We start from the raw sequence: 24,626 nt of genomic DNA, 5'->3' as shown, positions 1-24,626 counted from the left end.
AAGAAAAAGTATTCCTTGGAAAACGAACCACATGTATAAGCAGCACGAACAAGGGGAGAGCGTGACCCCGAAACTGAAACCCCCTTTCGAGCCCAGACCTAAAATCATCCAAATTTCAAGCTGAAGGAATTTCTTCAACAACCTTAGGGCAGTTTTTCCAAAAAAAAAACCTCATGACCAAAAGTCCGAAACCTCCACTCTTACAATGGCGATCAAATCTGCAAGTGGCTCAGCACCGCTGGTCCCAGCGCCAGATTGTCCCCGTAGCTTAGCGCTCCATCTGCAGCCAATATGCTGAGCTCTTAACAAAATTGAGGGGTTTTTAAATCTGGTCTCCTGGGCCTGATCCCATGGACCCGGACTCACCAAAACCAATGGACTTCCAGAAGCTTTGGATCAAAGCTTTGCGGTAATTTACTTATCTCATAGAAGAGCTTAATTAACAAATGTTTGCAAAGCACTTCAGGATCCCCGCACGGAAAAGCAAGATACCTCTTGCTGTCGGTCCCGTCTACAAAGCAAAGAGGTTTAAAATCAAGGGGCAGCAAATGAATAGTAAGGACAGCGGCAGCTGGGGCGTTCCCTGGGGTGGATCGGCCGCCGCGGACGGGAGATTCATTTCTGAACCTCGATCGGCGGCGAAGGGCCAGCGCATGGGGATGCTGCTGATCCAGCAGCTGCCGGATGAGATCGGGGGCTCCTCAAAGCTCCACGTCTACTCTGCTCTCATGAGACACCCCCCTGCAGTGCTGCCTCCAGCTCCGGGGCCTCGGCACAGGAGAGACACAGAGCTGTGGGAGCGGGACCGGAGGAGGCCCCGGAGATGCTGGGAGGGCTGGAGCCCCTCTGCTGGGAGGACAGGCTGAGAGAGCTGGGGGGGGTCAGCCTGGAGAAGAGAAGGCTCCGCGGAGACCTTGGAGCCCCTTCCAGTCCCTCAAGGGGCTCCGGGAAAGCTGGGGAGGGACTCTGGAGCAGGGAGGGGAGCCACGGGACGTTGGGAATGGGTTGAAACCAAAAGAGGGGAGATTGAGATGAGATGTGGGGAAGAAATTCCTTCTTCCGAGGGCGGTGAGCCCCTGGCCCAGGTTGCCCAGAGAAGCTGTGGCTGCCCCATCCCTGGAGGGGTTCAAGGCCAGGTTGGACGGGGCTTGGAGCCACCTGGGCTGGTGGGAGGTGGCCCTGCCCAGGGCAGGGGGTGGGACGGGACGGTCTTCCAGGTCCCTTCCCACCCAAACCGTTCCATGGTTCTACGTTCCCTTCCACCTTTCCAGGGTTTGGGATAGTCCTGTTTCACTTGCGGCTGAGCAGGGATTGAAACGAGCTGCCCCGGGATGGGGAGGTGATGCCTCGGAGCTCTCGCGGGGGCTGTTACCCCAGCTCCACCTTCACGTGAAATGAAAATGAAGAAAAGCCTAAAGAAGGCGTCCTGATCACAAGCAGCATTTTTGCCTCCCCTCTGCCCAAACCGCCCTGGCTTTTCACAGCACTTTGCAGGAACGGGGATCCTCACCCAGAATTCGAGCTTTTCTAGCAGCTGCCGTCTTTCAAATACCTCTTCCCCCCGGGCTCAGGTACTTTCGGGCAGCGGAGGGACGCGGCGCTGGGAAGTGCCAAACTTCGCTTCGCGTTGATGACACAAATTAACCTAGAAAGTTTCTTTCCTCTGTTCGCTCTTGATGATGAATGCAAGTTACTGTTTTGCCTCAGGACAGTCTGCTGGCACCACCTCAGTCAATGTCAGCTTTATTCTGGCCTTCGAAAGGGCTTTCTATTACAAGCCGCGGTGCCCGCGCTCCCCTCCCCGATGGCTCTGGCATCGGCGGCAGTTGCAGTTTGCAGTTTCTCCCTTTTCTTTGATCATTCTGCCACCGATTGCCGAGGAAGGGGGCGAGGAGCACGTGACGCTGCTACACGATCCCAACCTCTCCGCCTGGCGCGGTCTTCCGTCGCCCCTGGTTTTAATTAATACTTTTTTTTTTTTTTGGACAGTAATTCAGGGACGTGGATTTTAAACCATTCGGAAACCCCAACTTTTTAACTAGAGACACCACGTTTCTGCCGAACCCTCGGTCGGGCCGTTCGGAGAGCGGATGGAGCTGTGCAAGAGTCTGCACCCGCAGCAAAGGGCTCTCGGCTCCCAATCCCGCCCCACGACCTGGAACCGAAAAATAACCTTTTACTCCCACGTCCGGGGAGCTGCGAACATTCAAACCTCCGAGAATCCCGTGATGGGAGCCCCGGCGATCTATTCCAGCTCATCAAGTCAATTCAAGCCGCCTGGCAGCGCTAACTTTAACCTGAATTGCTATTGAAATACAGCTTCCCCAGGGGGCACCGGTGCCAGACGGTGGGTAAGATCATTCCTCCGCAGTTGCTATCGCCCTGAGGAGGATCAAAGCCTTGGTTGGAGCCCAGCTACGCCCCCAAAAATATTGTACAAACGGAGAAACGGCGCTATCAGGGACCCATCAGGATTAGTCATTGCCCCTGTTGCCAATTCTTGCAGTTTTTTCTCGGAGCGTTCACGTTTGCCCGAAATTCCCAGCTCCGTGAGTCATGTGAATATATGCGCGAGGAGGAATTTTCAGGTTTTTTTTTTAAAGTTAGGTTTCTAGCCCTCGTGGCCATGCGGAAAAGTGAGGTGATGTAACTCCGGTGAAATCCGAAAGCCCCGGGAGAAGGGAAATGAAAAAGAAGCCCCGCGTTGGTTATTTTTGTGGAGTCACGCAAACTTTTTTAGTTAGTTTTATGATTTCTGGGCCCGAGCTGTGCTCTTTGCAAGCTCGGAGCTGTCTTTTTCGCTTTTCTTTTCACTTTACGATTCCGAGGGGCACTTCTCTGCTCCTGAAAGCTCCAGGCCAGGATTTAAAATGGAGGTTGGAAGCAAAACGGTGGCCCTAAAATGACATGCTACCCGTGACGGGGCATCTTGCTTGGCTTCACGAGCCAGATGAAACTTTTGACAGGTGAAAACGTCGCTCTGTAATTTACAGGACCAAACACGACGGTTCCCGGCGATCCCGCGCCATGCTGGGTGCACACACGTGTGCACGCGCACGGAGAGACCGCCCGCGTCATGGGCACGCCTGCACAGGGACGCGCGTGCATGCAAAAACACTCTGTGTAAAAATATATTTGCCGCTTATGTATGCGTTTCAAGGCCACGCTCGCCGCGTGTGCTCGTGTTTTGCACACCCGTGCCCGCGACACACGCTTGCACGGACACGCGCGGTATTTTTACACGGTGTGAAGCGCGGGAGCGAGCCGTTAGTCACAGGCAGCGCGTGCGTGAACGTCCCCGTGCGGGAAACACGCACGTTTTTGCCCGGATAATCTCCGTGTGGCACACACGCGAGCGTGCCCGTATTAAGCAAACCCTCCACGCGATGCCTGTGTTCGCCCAGAGCCACCATCCATCACATCGCGGCGCAACCAGACGCCACCTCTTCGACGAAAGAAAAACCCCCCCCAAACTGCCAGACTTTCACGAGTGCCATCACCGCGCCAAGGTTAAAAAAAAACAAAACAAAACAAAACAAACAAAAACCAAAAAAAAGCGAGTAATTCAAGATGCTGTTCTACAAACACGACCAAGACGACCCACGTGAAATGCAACAGCGTGAGGCGGGTCCTGCTGTTCTTAGCTAGACTTTTTCTTCGTTTTTTTTTCACCAGACAAACGCCCAAACCTCCAACCCCACAGCGTCCCCGCGCCGGGTGCCGCAGCAGGACCTTGCCACCCCCGGCCCCTGTCCCAGCGTCTCCCTGACTTTGCCCTGGGGATGGGGAAACCTGGGCGCCCCAACCAAACGGAAGCAGAATTCCCGTTCCCCGAGCGCCTGGGCAAACTTGCGGGGAAAGCTGCACCAGCAACACCTTACCGTCTGAGTCAGTGGATGAGACATTTCCTTGTGCTGGGTGCCCCATCTGCTTAGTTCATCTGCAAGCTGAGATCTTCTGCTTGGAGACCCAGAAAGGGGAGGGAGGGCTGGGGGGGGAGAAACCTTGCTGCAAGGATCTGAGAGCCAGAGAGAGGAAATCAAAGAAAATACGGTGTGTTGTGGAGGGGGTTAGAAAAATTCCTGCCTCAGTGACGAGGCATCAGGGCCACCATCCCCCTGGCTCCGTCCCCAGCCAGCGCCGCAGCCGTCGCCTCTGCCAGAGCTGCGGCGCGATGGGGCTCGCCGGGGAGCCTCTCGCATCTTCCTGCATTGTCTCTCTCCAGTGGAAGCGCCGGCAAATCTCATTTCATGGGAGAGACATCTGGTTTGATTCAGAGGGAAGAAAGGGGAAGAGGGGAGAAAGGCGCGCTCGCACGCTCACACAACACACACACACGCACACACACGCAGGGCCCCGGCCTCGCTGGCGGGGAGCGGGGAAGCTATTCGAGGAGCAGGGAAGGTATTTTCCATGGTTCCCTCTGCGTTAAAGCGCTCCTCATTTCAATGAGAAAAGCCAGGCGAGGGACAGTGTCCCATGGCTCGCCCCCAGCATCCCCAGTTTGCAGACGAGGGGGGGGGTTTTGCTGGGGCAGGGAGCCAAGGTTGGTTGGAGGGGGGCGAGCCCCTGTAGCCCCATGGAGCCCGGCTGCTCCTGGAGCCACCAGGAGGCCTTGGGGGACCGGGGGGTTCCCCCTTCTCCCCTCGTTCCCTGATTCCCAGAGCTGCTGGACACGCGGTTTCAGCCCCTCAAACGCTTGTGATTTTGGTTGGGGGGGGGATGTGGGGGTGTGTGTGTGCTTCTTCCCATCACGAGATTGGAGAGCCCACGTTTGGGGAGCGCCCAGCACCTCTTTGAAGGCCCTGTGCCCCTTCACACGAGGATGGAGGCACCCGTCCACGGGAGGTGGGCTCGTCCCTTCGGGACCTGCCCCATCGCACCCAGCGCCCCCCTTCTCCCCCCCGTTCACCCCACGACTCTGGAGCCGGTGGCAGCCCGTGGCCCGAGCAGTTCCACCTTGAGGTGTCCCTGCCGAGCCACCCCTTCTCCCAAGGGTCCCCGCTATCCCCACCCTTGACCTCTCCACAGCACCCCCCGGGTGGGCAGTGGTCCCCACACAGACCCTCCTTGGTGGGGTGCACGTTTAGAGGTCCCCGGGCAGCTCCCCCTTCCACCCGTGATCCCCCCCGTGGTGGGTCCCCCTGCAGACCCCTTCCACCCCCTGCTCCCCTGCACAGGGTGGGTCCTGCTGGGTCCCCACACGCTCCTCCTCCACTTGAGGCCCCTCCATGCCCAGGGCATGCGCAGCGAGTGTCCACGCAGCCCCCTCCACCCATGGCGTGGAAGGTCCCCATGCAGCACCCCCCCATGCGCGTCACAGCAGGTCCCCCCGCACCCCCTCCATGCATGTCACGGTGTGTCCCCCCACAGCCCCCTCCACCCATGTCACACTGGGTCCCATTGCAGCCCCCTCCACCCCTGTCGCAGTGGGTCCCATTGCAGTCCCCTGTCACACTGGGTTCCCCTGCAGCCCCCACTCCGTGCCACAGCGAGTCCTCCCACACCCCTCCACCCCTGTCACAGCGGGTCCCATTGCAGCCCCCACCCGTGTCACAGCAGGTCCCATTGCAACCCCTCCATCCCTGTCACAGCGGGTCCCCCCGCAGCCCCCACCCGTGTCACGGCAGGTCCCATTGCAGCCCCTCCACCCCTGTCACAGGGGGTCCCCCTGCAGCCCCCCACCCGTGTCACGGCAGGTCCCATTGCAGCCCCTCCACCCCTGTCACAGCGGGTCCCCCTGCAGCCCCCCACCCGTGTCACAGCAGGTCCCATTGCAGCCCCTCCACCCCTGTCACAGCAGGTCCCCCTGCAGCCCCCACCCGTGTCACAGCAGGTCCCATTGCAGCCCCTCCACCCCTGTCACAGCAGGTCCCCCTGCAGCCCCCACCCGTGTCACAGCAGGTCCCATTGCAGCCCCTCCACCCCTGTCACAGCGGGTCCCCCCGCAGCTCCCTCCGCCCATGTCACAGCGGGTCCCATCGCAGCCCCCTGTCACACTTGGGTTCCCCCACACACCCCCCCCATGTCACACTGGGTCCCATTGCAGCCCCCTCCACCCGTGTCACAGCGGGTCCCCCTGCAGCCCCCACCCGTGTCACAGCGGGTCCCCCCACATCCCTCCACCCATGTCACAGTGGGTCCCATTGCAGCCCCCTCCACCCCTGTCACAGTGGGTCCCCCTGCACCCCCCCACCCGTGTCACAGCAGGTCCCATTGCAGCCCCTCCACCCCTGTCACAGCAGGTCCCCCCGCAGCCCCCACCCGTGTCACAGCAGGTCCCATTGCAGCCCCTCCACCCCTGTCACAGCGGGTCCCCCCGCAGCTCCCTCCGCCCATGTCACAGCGGGTCCCATCGCAGCCCCCTGTCACACTTGGGTTCCCCCACACACCCCCCCCATGTCACACTGGGTCCCATTGCAGCCCCCTCCACCCGTGTCACAGCGGGTCCCCCTGCAGCCCCCACCCGTGTCACAGCGGGTCCCATTGCAGCCCCTCCACCCCTGTCACAGCGGGTCCCCCCGCAGCTCCCTCCGCCCATGTCACAGCGGGTCCCATCGCAGCCCCCTGTCACACTTGGGTTCCCCCACACCCCCCCCCCCATGTCACACTGGGTCCCATTGCAGCCCCCTCCACCCGTGTCACAGCGGGTCCCCCTGCAGCCCCCACCCCTGTCACAGCGGGTCCCCCCACACCCCTCCGCCCATGTCACAGCGGGTCCCATTGCAGCCCCCTGTCACGCTGGGTTCCCCCGCACCCCCCCACCCGTGTCACACTGGGTCCCATTGCAGCCCCCTCCACCCCTGTCACAGTGGGTCCCATTGCAGCCCCCTCCACCCGTGTCACAGCGGGTCCCCCCGCACCCCTCCACCCGCGTCCCGCCGCTCCCCCGGCGCCCCGCGGTCGCTGCCGGCGGGGGTGTGACGGCGGCCGGGGACTACATCCCCCAGCAGCCCGCGGGCCGGGGCAGCCTCCCGCTGCGCCCAGCCGCCTTCAAACAAAAGAGTTTTCCCCCCGCGGGGCTCCGCGCCGCCCCGCGCCCCGCCGGCCCCCCGCACACCCCGCCGGCGGCCGGGAGCCGGGGGCGGAGGCGGCGGCGGGGGGACCCCGGCGGGCTGGAAGTGCCTGGGCGAGGGAGCTCGGGTTACAGAGAGAAAGGGGCTTGGCCAGGCGGAGGGGAGGTGGGCGGAGGGTCCTTTTCTCTCTCTGTTTCTCTCCCTCTGCCTTTTTTTTTTTTTTTTTTTTTCTCCCTTCTCCCTCCCGAGCTCTTTGTGTCCCCCCCCCCCCACTCCCCTCCTCTCGCTCTCACACCCCCCCCCCCCCTCCCCAACCAACCACCACCACCCAACCCCCTCTCAAGTCTTTGTTAGCCATGCCTAGCCTGGTAGTACCAGGGATAATGGAAAGGAACGGGGGTTTCGGCGATTTAGGCTGTTTCGGTGGGAGCGGCAAAGACAGAGCGCTGCTGGAGGATGACCGGGCGCTGCAGCTCGCCCTGGACCAGCTCTGCCTGCTGGGGCTAGGCGAGCCTTCCTCCTCCTCCTCCTCCTCCGCCGTGGTGCTGGTGGAGGACAGCAACAACAACAACAATAACCCGCCGCCGCCGCCGCCGCAGCAGCCCCCGCCGCCGCCGCCGCCGCCGCAGCAGCAGCCGCCGCCGCCGCCGCCGCCGCCGCCCCCGGCCCCGAAGGGTTCGTCGGCTCCCAGCGCCGGGGCGGCGGAACCCAAGTTGTGCGCTTTGTACAAGGAGGCCGAGCTGAGGCTGAAGAGCAGCTCCAACACCACCGAGTGCGTCCCGGTGCCCAGCTCCGAGCACGTGGCCGAGATCGTGGGCCGGCAAGGTGAGCGCCGGGGCAACCGTGACCCCCTCCCCGGCCGCCGGTGTGTCCCCCGCCCCCCCCCCCCGCCATCCATCCTTCCTTCCTCGGGAAACTTCCCCCGCGGCATCCCGGCGAGGTCGGGGACCGCCCCGCCAACTTCCCCCCGTCGCTTCGCCCCCCGCCGTTCCCTCCCTCCCATTGTTCGGGGCCGGGGCCCGGCGGGCACCCGCGCCCCGCTCGGCTCAGCCCTACCGGGGACAAAGCGGAGGGGACACCCCGCCTCCCCCCCCACCTCCCCGCCACTCCCCGCCTTCCCCGGGCCGAGCGGGGCTCCCCGGGGCTGCGGACGGGTCGCGGGGTGTGTGTGGGGGTGTAGCTTTTTTGGGGAGGATGGGGGGCAATCTATAGGAATGCTCGCGTGGGCTGCTCCGGCGGGCTGCACCGGGGCACCGAGCCCGTCGCTCCGCCGGTTCCGCGAAAGAGAACCGCGCTCCCCGCCCTCCTCCTTTAAGGAAAGGAAAGGGGAAAAAAAAAAAAAAAAAAAAAAAAAGGAAAAAGAGGAGGGAAAAAAAAAAAAAAAGAAAAGAAAGCGGGGTCGCGGGGAGAAGGGAAGGAGGAGAGCGGGGCTGGCCGCCGGCGGAGCCCGGCTCCCGGCGTGGGGAGAAAAATCCCCTTTGTTGGGTTCGGCGGAGCGAGGGGGTGTGGTTGTGCCGGGGCTACCGGGCGAGCTGCCGGGCCTAGCGCGGGTCCAAGCGGGCGATTAATGGGAGTTGAACTCCTCCTGCCGCCATGTGACCGGCGGGGACCCCCGCAGCAGCCACCCGGGTGTCCCGCGTGGGTCCCCCACGCCCCCCGGCCCCGCCGCTGCCCGCGCTCCGCCACAGGGATGCTTTTGTTCTCCTTACGGCTCCGTTCGGAGCGAGGTGGAATGGAGGAGGGCTTTAGGGAAAAAAAAAAAAAAATTATATCTCTCTCTCTCTTTCTCTACACCACACCCACTCTTAAGTCACCCCTCGCCCACCCCCACCGCTCCGGGCTCCCGGGTGTGCGGGGGGCGGCGGGGGGGGGGAGATGGGGGTGGGGGGGGCGCGGTGCGGGCAGCTCCGCGGGCATTGCGGGAGCCGTGGCGGGGGCTCGGGCGTGGGGCTGGCGAGAGAAGTTTCGTGTCGCTTACAGCGGAGAAGGGGGGGGGAAAAAAAAAAAAGAAAAAGAAAAAAAAAATAATAGTGTGGCTAAGTGGGATTTTTTTTTTCTTTTTTTTCTTTTTTTTTTTTTTTTCTTTCTCTAAGCAAGTAACTTGACGCTCTGGAAGTGTGACGGGCAGAGACTGCGGCTCCAAAGCCAGATGCTTCCTCTTGGCTCGGGAATTGAAATCGCCCGAGCAGGGGGTTTGCAGTTTGACATGGTGGGGGGGGGGGGGGGTCGGGGGGAGGCTCCTGGGGACCAGTGCTCCCAGTAGGGAGGCCGAGGTGGGCAAGGGGAGGCCCCGGGGAAGGGGACACGAGTGGCTCATGGCTCTGCATCCTTCCGCTGGAGCGTGGGATGGGAACAATGGAGCTGGTGGCTCGGCTCTCTCCCACCGGTCCCCACGCTGGGATGGAGAGTGCGTGGGGGGGGCCTGTCCTCCCCCAAAACTCGCGGTGTCTGCAGTGGAGGGAACGGCTCTTGCTCTGGCTTCCCCCCCCCCCCCCCGCCCCGGCTGCCACGCTGGGATGGTGGCCACCGCGCCAGGGATGTTGGGGACACAGTGGGGTGAAGGGCCTGATCCTCCCCGTGATGCTTTTACACCGCTGCGGGCTGAGCGCGGCCAGAAACGGCGGGGGCTGCACCAACCCGGCACTGGCGGGTGCGAGGCCGTGGAGAATCAGGCCCCCTTTGTTTAATAAAGTTAGAAAAGAGAGAGGATTCGGCAGGCGGAATCGAGGGGAAACGTTAGACGATGCGGGAGGCGCTCGGGCGATTTTCTCCCTGGCTCTGGCTGCTGCCCCAAACTCCCGAGAAGGGGGTGTGTTTCGATGTGCTCGGTACGCAGCGGCGTGGCCGGAGTGATGGAGAGGAACGCGGAGACCTGGATTATTCTATTTTATTTTATTTTTTTTTTCCACCATTTTTAGCGTTGTGTGAGGGTTTTTCCCACATGGGGGCAAACTGGGAAATGTCAGCGGGCCCGAGCCCCGGCTCCATCAGTTGGTGGGGTGGGCGGTGTGAGCCGTGCCCCTTGGAAGAGGCGGGTGGGCCGGATCCTGCGCCGGTGGAAACCAAGGGGGCTTGAGCAGAGCAGCCCCAGCTCTTTACTCCAGCGGAGGTTATGGCCCACACTTCTTATTTTTAAAGGCCTATAGGAATGTCTGCTGGGTCCTGGTTTTGGGCGGAAGGCCGGATTACGAGGGTGGAGCTGGGTGCAGGGCACCCTAAGGGGCCGAATCCTGCGCGCTCATGGGTGCCTGAGCGGGAATCCCAGGGGGGGACCCAGGAGCTGCAGATTTTGTCCCCCCCCCCCTCAGTAATACTGCTCACGGGGCCGGTGGCTTTCTAAGGAAAGGAGTGTTTTATGGGTACTTGAGAAGGGGGTGATGAATATCATGGAAAAGAGAGCGAAAAAAAAGATGTAACAGTGAAATAAAAATTATTTCAGGGCTTTAATGGGTAACAGGGTTGAGCTTTTTCTTCAACTTCGTATTTTCTGATCTGACGCGCCACACTGTTCCTTCATATGGTTTTAAAAGACTATCTACCATCTTTGAAAGTGTACCTTACTGTCATGGATGTGTGTAAAAGGCCTGGATTTGGGCACGGGGGCCCCTTTATGTGCATCCGGCGATGGGATTTCCACCTGCCCTTTACTTTTCCGGAAGAGCGGAAAGGCACTTGAGTATAAATAAGGCTCAAGCCCCATATATTTTTATTGGACCGTTTGTAAGTGTGATTTGTGAAGAGGTTTGATTGTGGCGGAGGGGGTGGCTCCGCTTGGAAGGAGAGATGCTGCGGGAGCGAAACCCATGCGCGGCGGCTCCCCGCTTTCCCCGGGAGCTGGGACCGTGCCCTCGCGGATGGAGCCAATCGCGTGCTGGAAACCCCGCTCGAGTTTGCGCTGGTGCCGGTTTGTGCGCTGGATTCGAGCGGCGCTTCTTCAGCAGCGCGACCACCGCTAGCCGGACTAGCGGATGGGGGGACTCGCTGGGACGAGATCGGGGACTTTGTGGGAATTGGCCGGACAGGCGCTGGGAGCTGCGTCTCCACTGGGATGCCCTCCGCGGTGAGAGCGGGGTGGCTGGTGGGATGCGCCAAGGACTGCTTTGCAAATTGAAGGAGAGGAGACTGGAAAAGGAAGGATGAGGGGATGAAGTCCTAACAGTCCCTTTGACTGACGTTTGTGACCTCTTCCACTCTGCCCCTGGCCATGGTTGGCGATGACTTCCCTTCCCCGGCTGGAAGTGGAGCCATGACCTCCATGCACGCCCTCCTGTTGCTGCGAGGGTGAGGAGCGCGGATGTCTCTGCCTCCGTCGCGATTCCTGCAGATCGTTCCCCTTTCCCTCGGTGTGTGAACTCCAGCCGTGCTGAGTTTGGGTGGCTGAACCTCCTGGCAGGTGGCGTGGTGAGCATGGTGCTCCCTGGTTCTTCTGGAGCCGCTCCGGACCTGCGTGGTGCGTTGGGATGCTTGGTGGCTCTTGTATTTCTCCTGCCAGCTCTTGTGGGCGTCTTCCCTGCAACACCCTTTCCGTGACCGCGTGTGTTCTCAGGGCCGCGCGGATAAATTTGCCGGGGTGTAAAGACAAAGCACGGAAGAAGTGGTTTGCAGGTGATTTTTGAGGAGATGGTGGGGCACCAAGGGAGTCGCAAAGGAGAAGGTTCTTGCAAGCCAAGGGTGTGGGTTGAGATGGGGGAGATGCTGGGAGAGCGTCTCAAGGTGTTGTGCTTCGGCCGTTCAGACTGTGAATTCAGAAAAAGGGGCAGAAATCCTCAGCCACCGAGATGTCCAGGTTCTTGCCTGGAAGTCACCTGCGGTGGGTGTAGACCAGCCTGGTGAAGATGCGTATCAGACTTTTCCACCAGTGTTCGATCTGCTCCCCGTGCCAAACTGGGCTGCTGTCAGTGGAGCCAGGGAAGAGGCTGCTGGGCTCGAAGCGGGGCACGTTTAAGGCTGGAGACACGGTTAGGGAGACACGGTCGCGGTTCTTTGTGTGCCTGCTGTGTTGCGGCCATGGGGAGAAGGTAGCGGGTCAGTTTGGCTTCCTGCTGCGCGGACCACAACAGGGCGAGCCGCCCGCTCCCAGCAGGCACCAGTAAGAGTATTTTTGCTCTCATCATCAATAGTAGCAGCCATTGTCACCTGTACCCGGAGACACCCTTTGATGAAGCATCTCCCAGCCTGCTCCAACTAGCCCGTTGTCACCAGGAATGAGATTATGTGAGAGAGGAGCTTAATATAAATTGCTCTTTCTTGGCAAGGTGAAGTCAAATAACAAGAGGCCCCACTAACCCCAGGTGATTGGGCTCTTTGTGTAGCTCCAAACATGCTCTAACGCTTTCAGCATTTAAAAATAGTCCAAGGAAGCCTTTTTTCATTGAGGAAGTCTGATGATTGCAGCTCCCCCACCCACCATGTGGAGGTGGATGCACAGCATCCGAGAAGCAGCGAGGGGGTCAGATCCTGTTGTCTGCTGGCTTCGCGTAAATCTTGGAGCTAAAGGCACCCGGTCCGGTGGGGCCTGAAAACCAACCTCCGTCCGCCGCTCAAGCAGCTGGAGACGGGCCTTGAAGGGAGAGAGAGAAATTGCAGTGGGTGTCAGATTGTTATAAAGTGTTAATGAGAATCCATCTGAATTTACACCAGGGAAAAGTGCGGAACGGGATCGACTTTGTGCGGTTTGAACTAGAGGTGGGAGGAGAAAATGGGTCTGGGAGAGAGACAAAGGGAATTTTCTAGGGAGACACGCACGCCCCGCGCATCGGATCCGGCTGCTGGATGCCGCGCTGACCGAGTGAACCGCGCCGCAGAGCAGCCGGCCGGAATCTAGGGCAGTGGGAAAGCGCGCTGGCGTTGGGTGGGGGCCCCCGCCCCCCACCCCGTTCTTGTCTTTGTCTGGCAGCCCCCTCCTCCTGCATCCCCCCCTCTCCCCGCCAGCTCGCCGGGCCCCGCGTTCCCCCCCGCGCCGTCCGGCTCCCAGCGTGTGCCGCGCAGGATTGTGCCATGCAGGGGTCCGCGGTCACACCCACCCCGGTGTGATGCATCGCTGCCGGAGAGCGGCTGCTCAGCACCGGGGGCTTCCAGCCCCACTTCCCAACTTTCCCCCCCCCACCTCAAGCCGCACAACAAGGCGACGATTGTCTGTGGCACCTGGGTTGTTGCTTTTGGGTCGGTTGCTTTTTTCTTTTTTTCCTTTTTTTTTTTTTTTTTTAATTAATAAACAACTTTCGTCGCCGCATGAAAACGCTTAAAATCGCTGCGCTGAAATGAGGTGATTGCTTATTTTCGTGGCGTGACGGTGCGTTGGGTTTGGGGTTTTTCTCCCCCCCACCCCCCCCTTCTTGTAAACACAACTTGCATCATCAGTACAATAAAACCTCAATGCAAAGGGATTTAGTTGTTTGTTTGTGGTCCTTTTGTGTGCATTTGTGTTTGGGGTTGTTTTTTTTTTTGACACCACTTTCATCAGATTTTTCAATGCAGCAAAAATCTCACTCCACAGATATTCAGGAGGGTTTATTTGTGATGTTCTTTGTGTGCTCGTCTTTTAACATGGCTTTCATCTTAAATGGAAAAAGAATGCCCCACCTTACCAGAGATATTTGAGGGTTGTTTATTTTATGGTCCTCTTTAATTTTATGACTATAACAGAAAAAAGACTGGGTCCTAATTTGCCCACAGGCTCTCTTACACCACACCAGCAATGTCAAAATGTCTTCAGTGGGGTATTTGCAGGTGTAATTTATACCCGGGCAGTGTAAAGGTGCGTTAGTGTAAATGAGAAGAGGCCTAAAAATCTTTTGTCTGTAAAGATAATTTTGTATCTGATGAAAACAAGAAATACAAGGACCTGGAGTGATTTGTGTGGTGTGTTTTTTTTTTTAAAAAAAAAAACCCAACAAAAACAAAACCCCAGCCAAACAAAAAAAACCCCCCACCTCAGGGCTGGGTCTTTAGCTCTTTGCTGGGAGCTGGTACGGCACCTCCGATGCTTTCCGGGGAAGCCCGCGCTGCTGGGCGTAAACTGGCACGTGGCGGAGGTGTGCTGGTGTGCGCCAGGTAGGACCCTCTAGACTGCACCAGCGTGTCGCTGGGCAGGATCCGGCCTTCCAGCGGCAGTAAGGAGAAGGTCGTCAGCGAGTTTAACTCTGAATTTACACTAAAGTAAAATATCTGATGGAAATACTCTGTAGGCATGGCTGCGTCTTCCATCGCGCTGTCCTTCTGCTGGCATTTACACCGTGCGGGGTGAGGTGGGCACGTCCAGTGCACGTCCATCCCGTGCGCTGCTCCGGCCTTTTCCTGCTGCTGGAGCAGCGCTCCGGAGCCGGGCTGCAAACCGCAGGGATGTCCCGTGGAAGCACGGTGGTTTTACACCGCTCTGAAGTGAGACAAGGTTTGGGATGGGTTCGTGCGCAGTAAAAAGCAGCCAGATCAGATGCGTCTTACGCCCTTGGTGCCCTCGTGAGCCTTCGCTGGACCGTGCTCTCGAAGCCTTCTCTGTTGGTTGTGATGGATTTGTTTCCCCCTGATGCGGGGGTAAGCGGAGAGGAGAATGGGGCGCTGCATCCAAATCTTCCCCTACCCCTCCCCAGTTTGCCAATGTCTAGACTCCATTTATTTATTTGTTTTTTAGCCAGAGCTAGCTGCTCTGCGGATTAATTCCAGTTAGATAACTGGTCTGGGTGCCGGAGGCGCGGCAGTCCTCAAGGGTTTGTTCCTGTATGTTAAGGTTTGTGGCTTACTAGGGTAATTTGCAAACACATTTACTTTGAGTCAATTGGCAATCAGTTAACTGAAGTTAAAAAGAAAAAGGGGTGGGGGGAGGAAATAATCATACAAGCCTCCTTTGCAGAATGCTTTGGGATCTGTGTTATTGGCAAAGACCAGAATAATAGAAGCTAGGTAGTGGAAACACGACAAGAAAGGGCTTAATTCTCTCTCTAATATCAAAATCTAACTGGCAGGAGTCTGCCAGGGATCAATTAGCTGATGTCTGCACACTGCCTTTTAAAGAGTAGAACGCAACAGCAAAGTTAGATATTATTATAGTTTCTACGGGTCCTTTTCTCCTCTTAGTTTTACATTTTTCACACCACCTACTAAGCAGTTCTCTCCCCTTTTAATAATCCACCGAGTAAAGCTGTTTGTTGCGTGTTGTTTTCAAATTTCAGTTACGCATGAAGCAGGCCTTTCATTTAAAAAATCCCAAAACTGTACAGGACAGAATTCGTTTGGAAAAAGCGCGTAGGACTGTGCTGCTCATCCGGCCGGGGTGTAAGGGGCCGCATCCTGATCTGGCTGTGCTCTGTCAGAAGCGGAGCGGTGTCGAAGAAGGCTCAGCCCCTATTCCGTTGTGCGCAGCAAGGTCAGGGATGGGGCTGAGATGGGCTGGGAGCCTCGGCACGAGGTGGGTAAATCAGATTTAAGCCCAGCCTGATTTTAGCTGATGGAAATCAGCGCAGCTCTCTCGGAAGTTGGTGGAGTTACCTGGATTTATGCTGCTGATGGCTTGGCCTGTTGTCTGCACCAGTTTAGAGCTGCTAGAGATCTGGGCCACTGGACCTGCTGGGCTGCTGGTCTTGATGGAGTTGGTCTAATTTCCTGTGGGGTTATTTTCTCCAGTTTTTAAGCACAGGATCCCCCATCTGTCTGTCTCTGCAAAGCTGGCTTTCCTGTCTGCAGGCCTGCACGGAGACCCTCCCTCCTCCTCCTCCTCCCCCTGCTTCTCACACCATCGACTGCACCATGCGTCCTTTTGTCCGTTTCTCGATCCTCCCTCCCCCTCTCGCCACGCTCTCTCCTTGCCCGTCTCCCTTTCGCCGTTTTGGGGTGTCTCTCCTTTGCCTCCACACACCTAATTCTCCTCCTGCCTCCGAGGGATCCCAGCATGCCTCTCCCTGAATTTCCATCACCTTTCCTCCATCCCTAACTCCCTCCCACCCTCTCGTGTAACTCGCTTACGTTTGCCCTCATTCATGTGTATTCCTTGCCACCGTTTCCTTCCATCTGTCCCCAGCATGGAGCCCCCGTCCTTTGTCACTGCTCTGCTTGCCTGACCCTCCGTGTCGCCTCCTTGATTGTTCCCTCTCGTGCTGGGCTCAGATCCCTCTCCCCTGACACGCAGTCATTGTCCCGTGGCTTAGAAAAATGCCGAACCCCAGCCCCAGCCCTGACGAACGCCTACCTGAGGTCCTTTTGCAAAGGAGAGCAAGCCTCGCGCTGCTGGGAGGCAGAACATGGGTCACCGAGGAATTTGGCGATTGCTGCTTGGGGCTGGGGTGATGCACAGGAGTCGTTTTCAGCGCAGATGCTTGCCGCTAACACCCCTTTTCTTTCCACGCGACACTCCGGTGATATCCCTGGGGAAATGGTGGCATCTCGGTTAATCTTCCTAAGATGGAATCTCCATCTTTGGAGCGAGCGGCATAGGAGCGGAGCAGGGAAATGTCTGCCAGGGACGGGTCAGGGAGAGCCAGCCCTGCCTTGGGGCTGCGGGAGGGCAGAGGTGACCCCTTCACGCTTTTATCCCGCCCTCCACGGCCTCCTTGGGATGAACCTTTATTCTGGGATTGTGTCTGCGTGGTTTTATTCTACAGTTGTGTCGTGCCCAGCCCCGCAAAGTCTTATTCTTTGAGTTTCCCAAGTCCTAATAATAGAACACGGTAGGTGACCACCCGTCCACATCAGCTGTTTAGAAACTTTACTGAACAAAGCGTTGCAAATATACTCCAGGGTGCAAACTTGGTGGGGAGTACCATGTGAGCTACGTTGGACTTGGCAGGGGGTGGATTTGGTTTGGATTTTGGGGGTTTGCCCAGCTCCTTCTCTGGGTCAGGTCTAGCATTTCCATTCCGCAGGAACATGAAATTAGTGGCTTAGAGATGGGTCTAATGCAGCAGCATCGCAATGCTAAGTATTAGAGGAAGTTTTGCAGTAGCACAGAGCAAGAGAGAGCAATTCTTCCCGTTGCACGAACTGGGGACTGAGGCTCAGAGAGCCGAGGAGTTAAAAGTCGCACTGGGAGTCGAGAGCGAAGTCAGGATTTACCAGCACGTGTCTTACACCAACGCCAAGACCCTCCGACGGGCGGTGGGGTTTCGAAGCACTGCCGGCAGGTTTCGCCTTGGCGCCGTCTCCCGCAGTTTGAGGAGGCTGCACCCCGGTGCCCACGCGCCGTCGCGAGATGCGAGTTGCGACCCGTCAGGCTGAGCGTGCTTTGTGCCGTCTCTGACTATTGGTCGTACCGTGTGCGGCGCCTGCCACCGCTGCGAGCGCGGGGAATTATTCTTGTCAGCTGTCGTGGCACCAGGCTCTGTTTTTACCACTGAAGGTGCGGGGTTCGATTCTTGCTAATGATACGTGGTGGTGGGATTGTTACGTTCCTGTAAATACCCTGGTGTCACAAGTCGGTGTCTCATGAGATGAGCTGAAGATAAGGGGCAGCATAAAGCGAGTGGCAGCCCTGAACTCCCAGCTGGGAGAGGTGTTGTTATTTATTAGGATCTGTGTAAATAATAATGTTCCAGCCCACCAGCTGCGGAATCTTAATTTCTGGGTTGCAGAAGCATCGTTTGCAGGTCACCTTGTGTTAAAGTATGATGGCAGTGTAGTAGTAAGTTGAGGGAAACAGATGGTCAGAGGAGAGGACAAGAGATGGGCTCCTTTTGGGATGGGGAGGAGGTGGGGGATCTCACAGAGGGTTCCGTGCCATATCCTGATCCTTTTCTTCCATGAGCCCCGAGTCAGACACCTGAATCCTTGGGAAACCAAGGCAAAACGCTTGCCGTACTCCATCCGCACAAGTAGAAACACGATGTCATGGAAAATCACGGTTTTTGATTTTTCTTAGGGACCTGAACTTGGAGCAAACCTCCCCGCAGAGGAAGCTGCAGTCTGCACGGGAACTTGGTGCCAGGCTTTGAAAATGCCTTCAGGCACCGAGGAAGGCTTTTGGAGAGAGGGGTCAGAGGGACAGCAGCAGGGAGGGCTGCCAGAAGTAGTTTAGAAAACCGTGCCACATCTGTAAAAACATTTAGTTGCTTGGTGGCATCCTAGTGTCTTCTAGAAACCTGGAGTTACACAGCTGGCTCTAAACCCCTCTAAAAAGTGATTTGGAAGCCAAAACACACTGAAAACTCTCTTGCCTTTTTTGGAAAAGCAGAAAGATGTTTTCTGAGCCGTACGGAGCAGGGGGAATAGGCTTGGTGGGCTCCAGGGAGGTGGATACCGATACGCAAAAGCACTGGTATGGCAAGTGACCTCGGGAAAGGGTCCGAGCGCCTGCTCGGGTGCCCGGGGTGGTGGGGTGGCCTGTGGCCATCGCTGTTTGACACACTGGAGGGAGAGTCGAGGGCAAAACGCAGCCCTCGCCTGCATGGCCTCCCCGCCCCGGGCAGCCATGGCCGTGCCATCGCTGCAGCTCCCGGTGAGCGCCAGGAGCCAGGCCCCCTCACAGCCTGCAGCGGGGCTCACGTGGACACGGGAGGGCAGCCCTGCCCCATTTCCTGCTGGTTTGACCCCAAAGCAAATACTGGCATCCTGCGACGCCCCCCCGGCCTCCTGGCAGTACAGACCTTTGGGGTCCCGCCGTATCTGAGGTGGGGAGCCCAAATTGCTGCATCTCCGCTAACCCTGCCCAAACTTCACTCCCCAGAAGTGGCCAAGGTCACACCCGATTCACCCCAAAAGCTCCACAGCGGGGCAGAAGTCCCCATGGAAGGCTCCACTCTCTGGAGTTATGGCAGTCTCCCCTCGTGCTCCCCGTGAGCTGGCACGGGGTGGCGAAGGGGCTCTGCATCAGCCATGCCTGGCTGTGGACTCGGCATCCCCCTGCTTTTTCCTGTCATCTCCAGCCTCTCTCGTGGCCCCGTGTGTCAGCTGAATCCATCCTGTGCCCTCTGAGGAGAGGGGAGCCAGGGCAGCCATCTTCTCTGAGGGGCAACGTGGCGGGACCTGGCCATCAGTGGGGACGGGCTTCCTCACAGGGACCAGAGGGCTTGAATCCCCTCCACCGCGGCTCCTTGGTGCCTGGGGGTGTGAGACAGGGAGATCTCTGAGGGGTGATTGCTGAGGGGTGGCTGGTTTCTGAGGGGAGGCGGCTGAGGGGGATTGTGTGGTGGGGGGCAGCACACAAAATGGCGACACCCTCATGAGGGTGAGGGACTGGGAGCTCCTGAGGGAAGAGCTCTCTTGGGATGGTGAGGGGAGGAAACCTTCCTCTGGCATGTCTCCTGTCAGGGTTAGCGGGGAAGAAAGGGCCTTTCCCTCATTTTAGGTTGCCGGGCAGTGGCTGCCGCGTGGTGCAGGCCCTGCTGCAAGCATGGCGCTGCAGCCTGGTTTCCTGAGGAGAGGGGAGGGCGGCGGGACAGCCTCTCTAACCTCCCTGCCTTGTTTTCTCTCTCTTCCCCAAGGCTGCAAGATCAAAGCCCTGCGGGCGAAGACCAACACCTACATCAAGACTCCAGTGCGGGGTGAGGAGCCGGTCTTCATGGTGACGGGACGGCGGGAGGACGTGGCCATGGCCCGGCGGGAGATCATCTCCGCGGCCGAGCACTTCTCCATGATCAGGGCCTCCCGCAACAAGGCTGGCACCACTTTCGGCAGCGCTCCCACCTTGCCGGGGCAAGTCACCATCCGTGTGCGCGTGCCCTACCGCGTGGTGGGCTTGGTGGTGGGTCCCAAAGGAGCCACCATCAAGCGGATCCAGCAGCAGACCAACACCTACATCATCACGCCCAGCCGGGACCGGGACCCCGTCTTCGAAATCACCGGCGCGCCGGGCAACGTTGAGCGCGCCCGGGAGGAGATTGAGACCCACATCGCGGTGAGGACGGGAAAGATCCTGGAGTACAACAACGAGAACGACTTCCTCTCCAGCAGCCCTGACTCCGGCATGGAGAACCGCTACTCGGAGGCCTGGCGGGTCCATACGCCGGCACCGGGCTGCAAGCCCCTCTCCACCTTCCGGCAGAACAGCCTGGGGTGCATCGGCGACTGCTCCGTCGACCCCGTCTACGAGACCCCCCGGCTGAACGACCAAAACGACTTCAATTACGGTTACCTCTTCCCCAACTATGGCGTGAACAAGCAAGATCTGTATTACGGGGTGCCGGAGTCGGGTGCCCCGATGTGGGCTGGGCAGGAGAACACCAACCCCGTCTCGGTGCTCTTCTCGAAGCAGCAGCGGTCCAGCAGTACCGGCGCCATCCACCCAAATTCACATCGCTCCCCGTCCTCCTCCATCCAAGAGCCCAATCTCTCCGGTCTCCCCAGGCGATCGCAGGGGGAACCGCTCCAAGGGTTTTCCAAGCTGGGGACAACCACCGCTGCCCGGACGTCTGTCTCCAGCAGCCGCGAGTGCATGGTGTGTTTCGAAAGCGAAGTTACGGCAGCTCTGGTGCCGTGCGGCCACAACCTCTTCTGCATGGAGTGTGCCGTGAGGATCTGCGAGAGGACTGATCCGGAGTGCCCGGTTTGCCACGCTGCAGCCACTCAGGCCATTAGAATATTTTCCTAAAGAGACAGAGCAGGGCATTGGGGTGGGGGGGTGGGGGTAGGAAGGGAGCGTGGGGGGGGGCCAGGAAAGAAAAATGATGATGATAATAATAATAATAATAATAATGATAATGATAATAATAATAATAATAATGACATCTGAAGAACAAACAAATGAATGAAAGAATAAATTAATTTAAAGAAGAAGAAGAAGAAAAAAAAAAAGAAATTATTTTACAAGCAATGTATGTTATTTTTTAAAAAAAAAAAGTGAATAATAAAATGAATAGCAAAGCCAGAAATTTTGAAGGGCGAACGATGCTCCAGCCTGCAATGTCTTTTTTAAAACAAGTACTCTGAACGCACACTCGGATCTCGCAAGCAAAGCGGTTTAGTTCAGTTTTTTTTGGTGGTGAGATTGGGACTTCTCTGCATTGACCAAGCCAGGCCATCGCGATCGGACGGGGAAGGGAGCAGGGACGCGGGGAGGGCCCTGCCAGCCTTTCTTCTCCAGCCACGTTCAACCTTCGTCTTGGTCTGAAGCCCCTACTCTCCTCCCCCCCAGGGATGGCAGCCCAACTGGGAGCTCAGAAAGAAACAAATAGGAAGAAAGGAAAACGGATGTCGGGGATTTAGAAAAAAAAACAAGAAAGAAACCATCAACCTCTGGGAACCTGTTAGAACGAGGGCACAACTGTATTACCTCAAAGATTTAAACAAAAAAAAAAAAAACCACAGCAGCTAAAGAACTTTTATTGTTTTCCTTTTTTTCTAAAAAAAAACCAAACAAAAAAAAAACACAAAAAAAAAAAGAAAATCAAAAGAAGAAGATGAAGAAATAAAAATGGCGCCGGTGAAACTGAAGAAGGTTTGGAAGAACCTATTGGAATCACACTGGGCGATTAGCATTTATTTTATTATTCTGAGCCACCGTGGAGTCTGGAACTTTGTTCTTTTTTCCTTATCCGAGCAGGGATTTGTTCATCAGACGAATCAGGAGTCACTAACAGGGTATTTCAAAAGCGGTCCTGAGTTCCCATCCATGGGGGGAGTGTACCGACTTCCGCGTTTCCGTAGTTCACTCTTCATCCTTTTTTCCACGTGATGCCAGCTGCAGCTACACACAACACGCACGCGCGCACACACGCACACACGTAACATTGTGCTTTTCTTTTCTTAGAAAAAAATATATATATATCGCACCAAAACCTAAGAAAGACGATCATGCAATACAGGCAATGAGCCCATACGAAACCAACATGCATCCCAACAGAAAGCAAAAAAAAAAAAAAAACCCCGAGTTTATATATATAATTTTGTTGTCGTCGTTTTTAAACTGGACCAAAACTTTTGTTACCCAAAACCGAGTGGGGGAAAAAAAAAAAAAAGAAGAAAAAAGTATTTCTTTATGGACCAAAACCTCTTCAGCTGTCCTTTACCTGGATCTTCCTGAGGTTGGCCACTTTTATATATTATATTTTTTTCAGAACGGAACAAAACAAAAAAAAAATAATTGCCTTGTCGAACATCCTTTAGTCGTTTCAAGACTCCTGGTTTTGTTAAATCAGATACTTTTTAAACCATTGGGAAGTGGGAGAGGATGGGCTTCGAGTCTGGCTTCTGTGCCAACGCACGCAAGATGCCAGCCAGCATCTTAACGCCGTCAGGTTTGTCCAACCAGCCTCTGGATGCCAAAATGCTGTGATGGTAAAGATGTGTCTTGGGTTAACCTGTCGAGTACCAGTATACCTATCTATAAATATATGTGTATATATATATGGGCACTTAACTCATCAAGCACCTATATATATATATGTGTATATAAAATTATATATATACATAATTTTTCTCCCACCGCCACTGCTTCCCTGTTTTCCTGCCCCTCGACTTCTCGCAGATCCTGGACCCTGATTTAGAACTGAACCAACAAGTTTCACAACTTGGCAGAGACAGTTCTACAGCAAAAACACACACACACACACACACACGCACACAAAAATCGCCTGAGATTTTTTTTTTTTTTTTCCCTTCAGTTACAGGAGACTTTATTTTCATCGTAATAATATTCCTGGGAACATCCCCTCTTCTGCTCGTTTTGCTGCCGCTTGCTCCCGGTTGCCGCCTCCGCCCTGGCATGGTCTGCTCGAGCCATCCTCGGCCGCCGGAGGAGAGGCTGAGCTTGCCACGCTCGGGGCAGGCTGCTCCGGTGCTCTGCGTCGATAAAGATCCGCTTTTCCATCTTCAGATAGCGGGTGGAGGGGCGTGAAACGATGGTGCCTCCACCGTTTTGCATCAACGGTAAAATATTACGTAGGGGCAAGAGGTAGACGGAGGGGTGGACGACGTTCCTAGGCTCTGTAGTGGATGCTGATGTTTTGGAAAAAGTTAAAAAAGAAATAATGCTGTGCTAAAGGGACGCTGTCAGGTGGAATTTGTGCTCACCTCCTCCCCAAAGCTTTAAGAAACCTCCGGCCGCTCGGTTCCCCCGGCCCTGGGGCGGTCGCAGCCATTGGCCCCGGGAGCGGGTCGGGATGCGGGCGCTTCCCGGGGGAAGGCGCCGCGTTGTGGACCCGCCGGTGTGGGTGCCGCGGGGCGAGGGCGGGCTGGGGGTGCTGCAGCCGGACTCCCAAAGTCCCCCCAGCCCAGGGTGTCTCCGAGCGCGGTGACAGCCATCCCCTCGTGGAAGCGTGGCCTCGGCAAAGGCTTCAGAGCCCCGGCCAGCCCTGGCCACGTCCTTTCTCAAACTGGCCCAGTTCTCGTTCAAAATCTGGCTTCTGTTTGGTCCCAGTAAAAGAAGGGGAAGGGAGAGGGGGAACATTTCTGTTCAGCGGGCAGTAACCTCTCCCCTCCGCCACCTCCTCCTCCGTCCTGTCCCGTCCCCGCCACCCCAGGGTTGGATTTTTAAACCGTTCCTTGTGCAAAATTCTCCCGCTGATGTCGAGAGAGTGGTTGGGGCAAGAGCTGGGGTGGGGGGGGGGGGGATGGGAGCGGGTGCGGGGAGGGTCCAACCACCCTTCGGAGGGGCGTTCGGAAATGTCCGTGTTGGTAACGGAGGGGATTTAGCTGGAAAATGAAATGGCAAAATGCTTCCCCCGGCCGAGTCCCCCGGGGCTGATATGTTAGTTGAGTGACTAGTCGTTCTTGGCTGAGTGAAGTCTGTTCGTGGTAATGTGAGCAAGTTTTTGATCAGTGTCTATTTGCTGCCAGGTTGTGAAGAGGTGGGTGGGAGCGGGGAGGGGGGAAGGAGACACCCGTGTCGGGGGCCTGGGGTGGGGGGGACCTATTCTAGCACTGACCCTAGGGAGTGGGGAGGGGGGACGGTACGGGGCGGGGGGCTCTTCTCTGCTCCTTTTATCTCCTCCCTTCACCTTAACAAGCGAAAACGATGTAAAAGCCTCCTGCATGCTGAAAAAAATGTTTAGAGAAGAAAAAAAAAAAAAAAAAAAAAAAAGAAAAAAAATCCTTTCTTTTTTAAAAAAAAAAAACCAAAAAAAACGGGAAAAAAATTTGAAAAACAAAACAACAACAACAACAAAAAGGAATAATGACCCAAACAAACGTCCATGCTTGCTGATGGGAACCGGAGGGGGCTGCCCCTCTCCGCAGATGAGGTTCCCACTCGAGTCTCCAAGTTGGCCTTTAATAAAATCTTCAGTTCCAATAACCTTTATATATATATATATATATACATATATATATACATATACATATATATTAAAAGAAAGCTTGATGTAGCAGTTCTAGTTTAAAATGAATAGAAGTATTTCGGCCCCTGTTTTATTTTGGTTTCTCCTTTTTCCCCTGCTTTCCCCCATACCGCTCCCCCAGCCCCCCCACCCCCCCCACCTCCCCAACTCCATATTTTGATGTAGCAACTTTGGAAGAAAGAAAAACAGGCGCTGTAAACCCACCGAGAGCTACCTCTGGCCCTCGAGGGGGCTGCACGGGGGGTGGATGGCGGGGGGGGGGGCTCGGGCAGTGCGGGAGAGCCGCAGTGTCCGTCCGTCCTTCCCCCCCCCCGGCCGCTCCCCACCCGGAGCGGGGCAGTCCCCGGTAGCATCCATGGGGAGCCCGGTTGCGGGGGCTTCAACAACAAATTTTGCGTAACTTTTTTTTTTT

General features: G+C 56.8%; 1 protein-coding gene across 1 annotated transcript; it reads left to right on the top strand.

Annotated features, from left to right (window-relative positions):
• Window positions 1-6,835: 6,835 nt before the first annotated feature.
• On the top strand, window positions 6,836-23,444 carry MEX3A (mex-3 RNA binding family member A). The gene is made up of 2 exons (XM_074566254.1): window positions 6,836-7,841; window positions 19,424-23,444. Exons 1-2 carry the CDS (start codon window positions 7,373-7,375, stop codon window positions 20,527-20,529), a joined length of 1,575 nt encoding a protein of 524 aa, XP_074422355.1. The 5' UTR covers window positions 6,836-7,372; the 3' UTR covers window positions 20,530-23,444.
• The last annotated feature ends 1,182 nt before the right edge of the window (window positions 23,445-24,626 follow it).

The sequence above is a fragment of the Larus michahellis genome, chromosome 24, assembly GCF_964199755.1.
Source record: "Larus michahellis chromosome 24, bLarMic1.1, whole genome shotgun sequence".
Taxonomy (NCBI): Eukaryota; Metazoa; Chordata; class Aves; order Charadriiformes; family Laridae; genus Larus; species Larus michahellis.
Note: the sequence above shows the minus strand (reverse complement) of the source record. Positions and strands in the feature narration are given on the sequence as shown.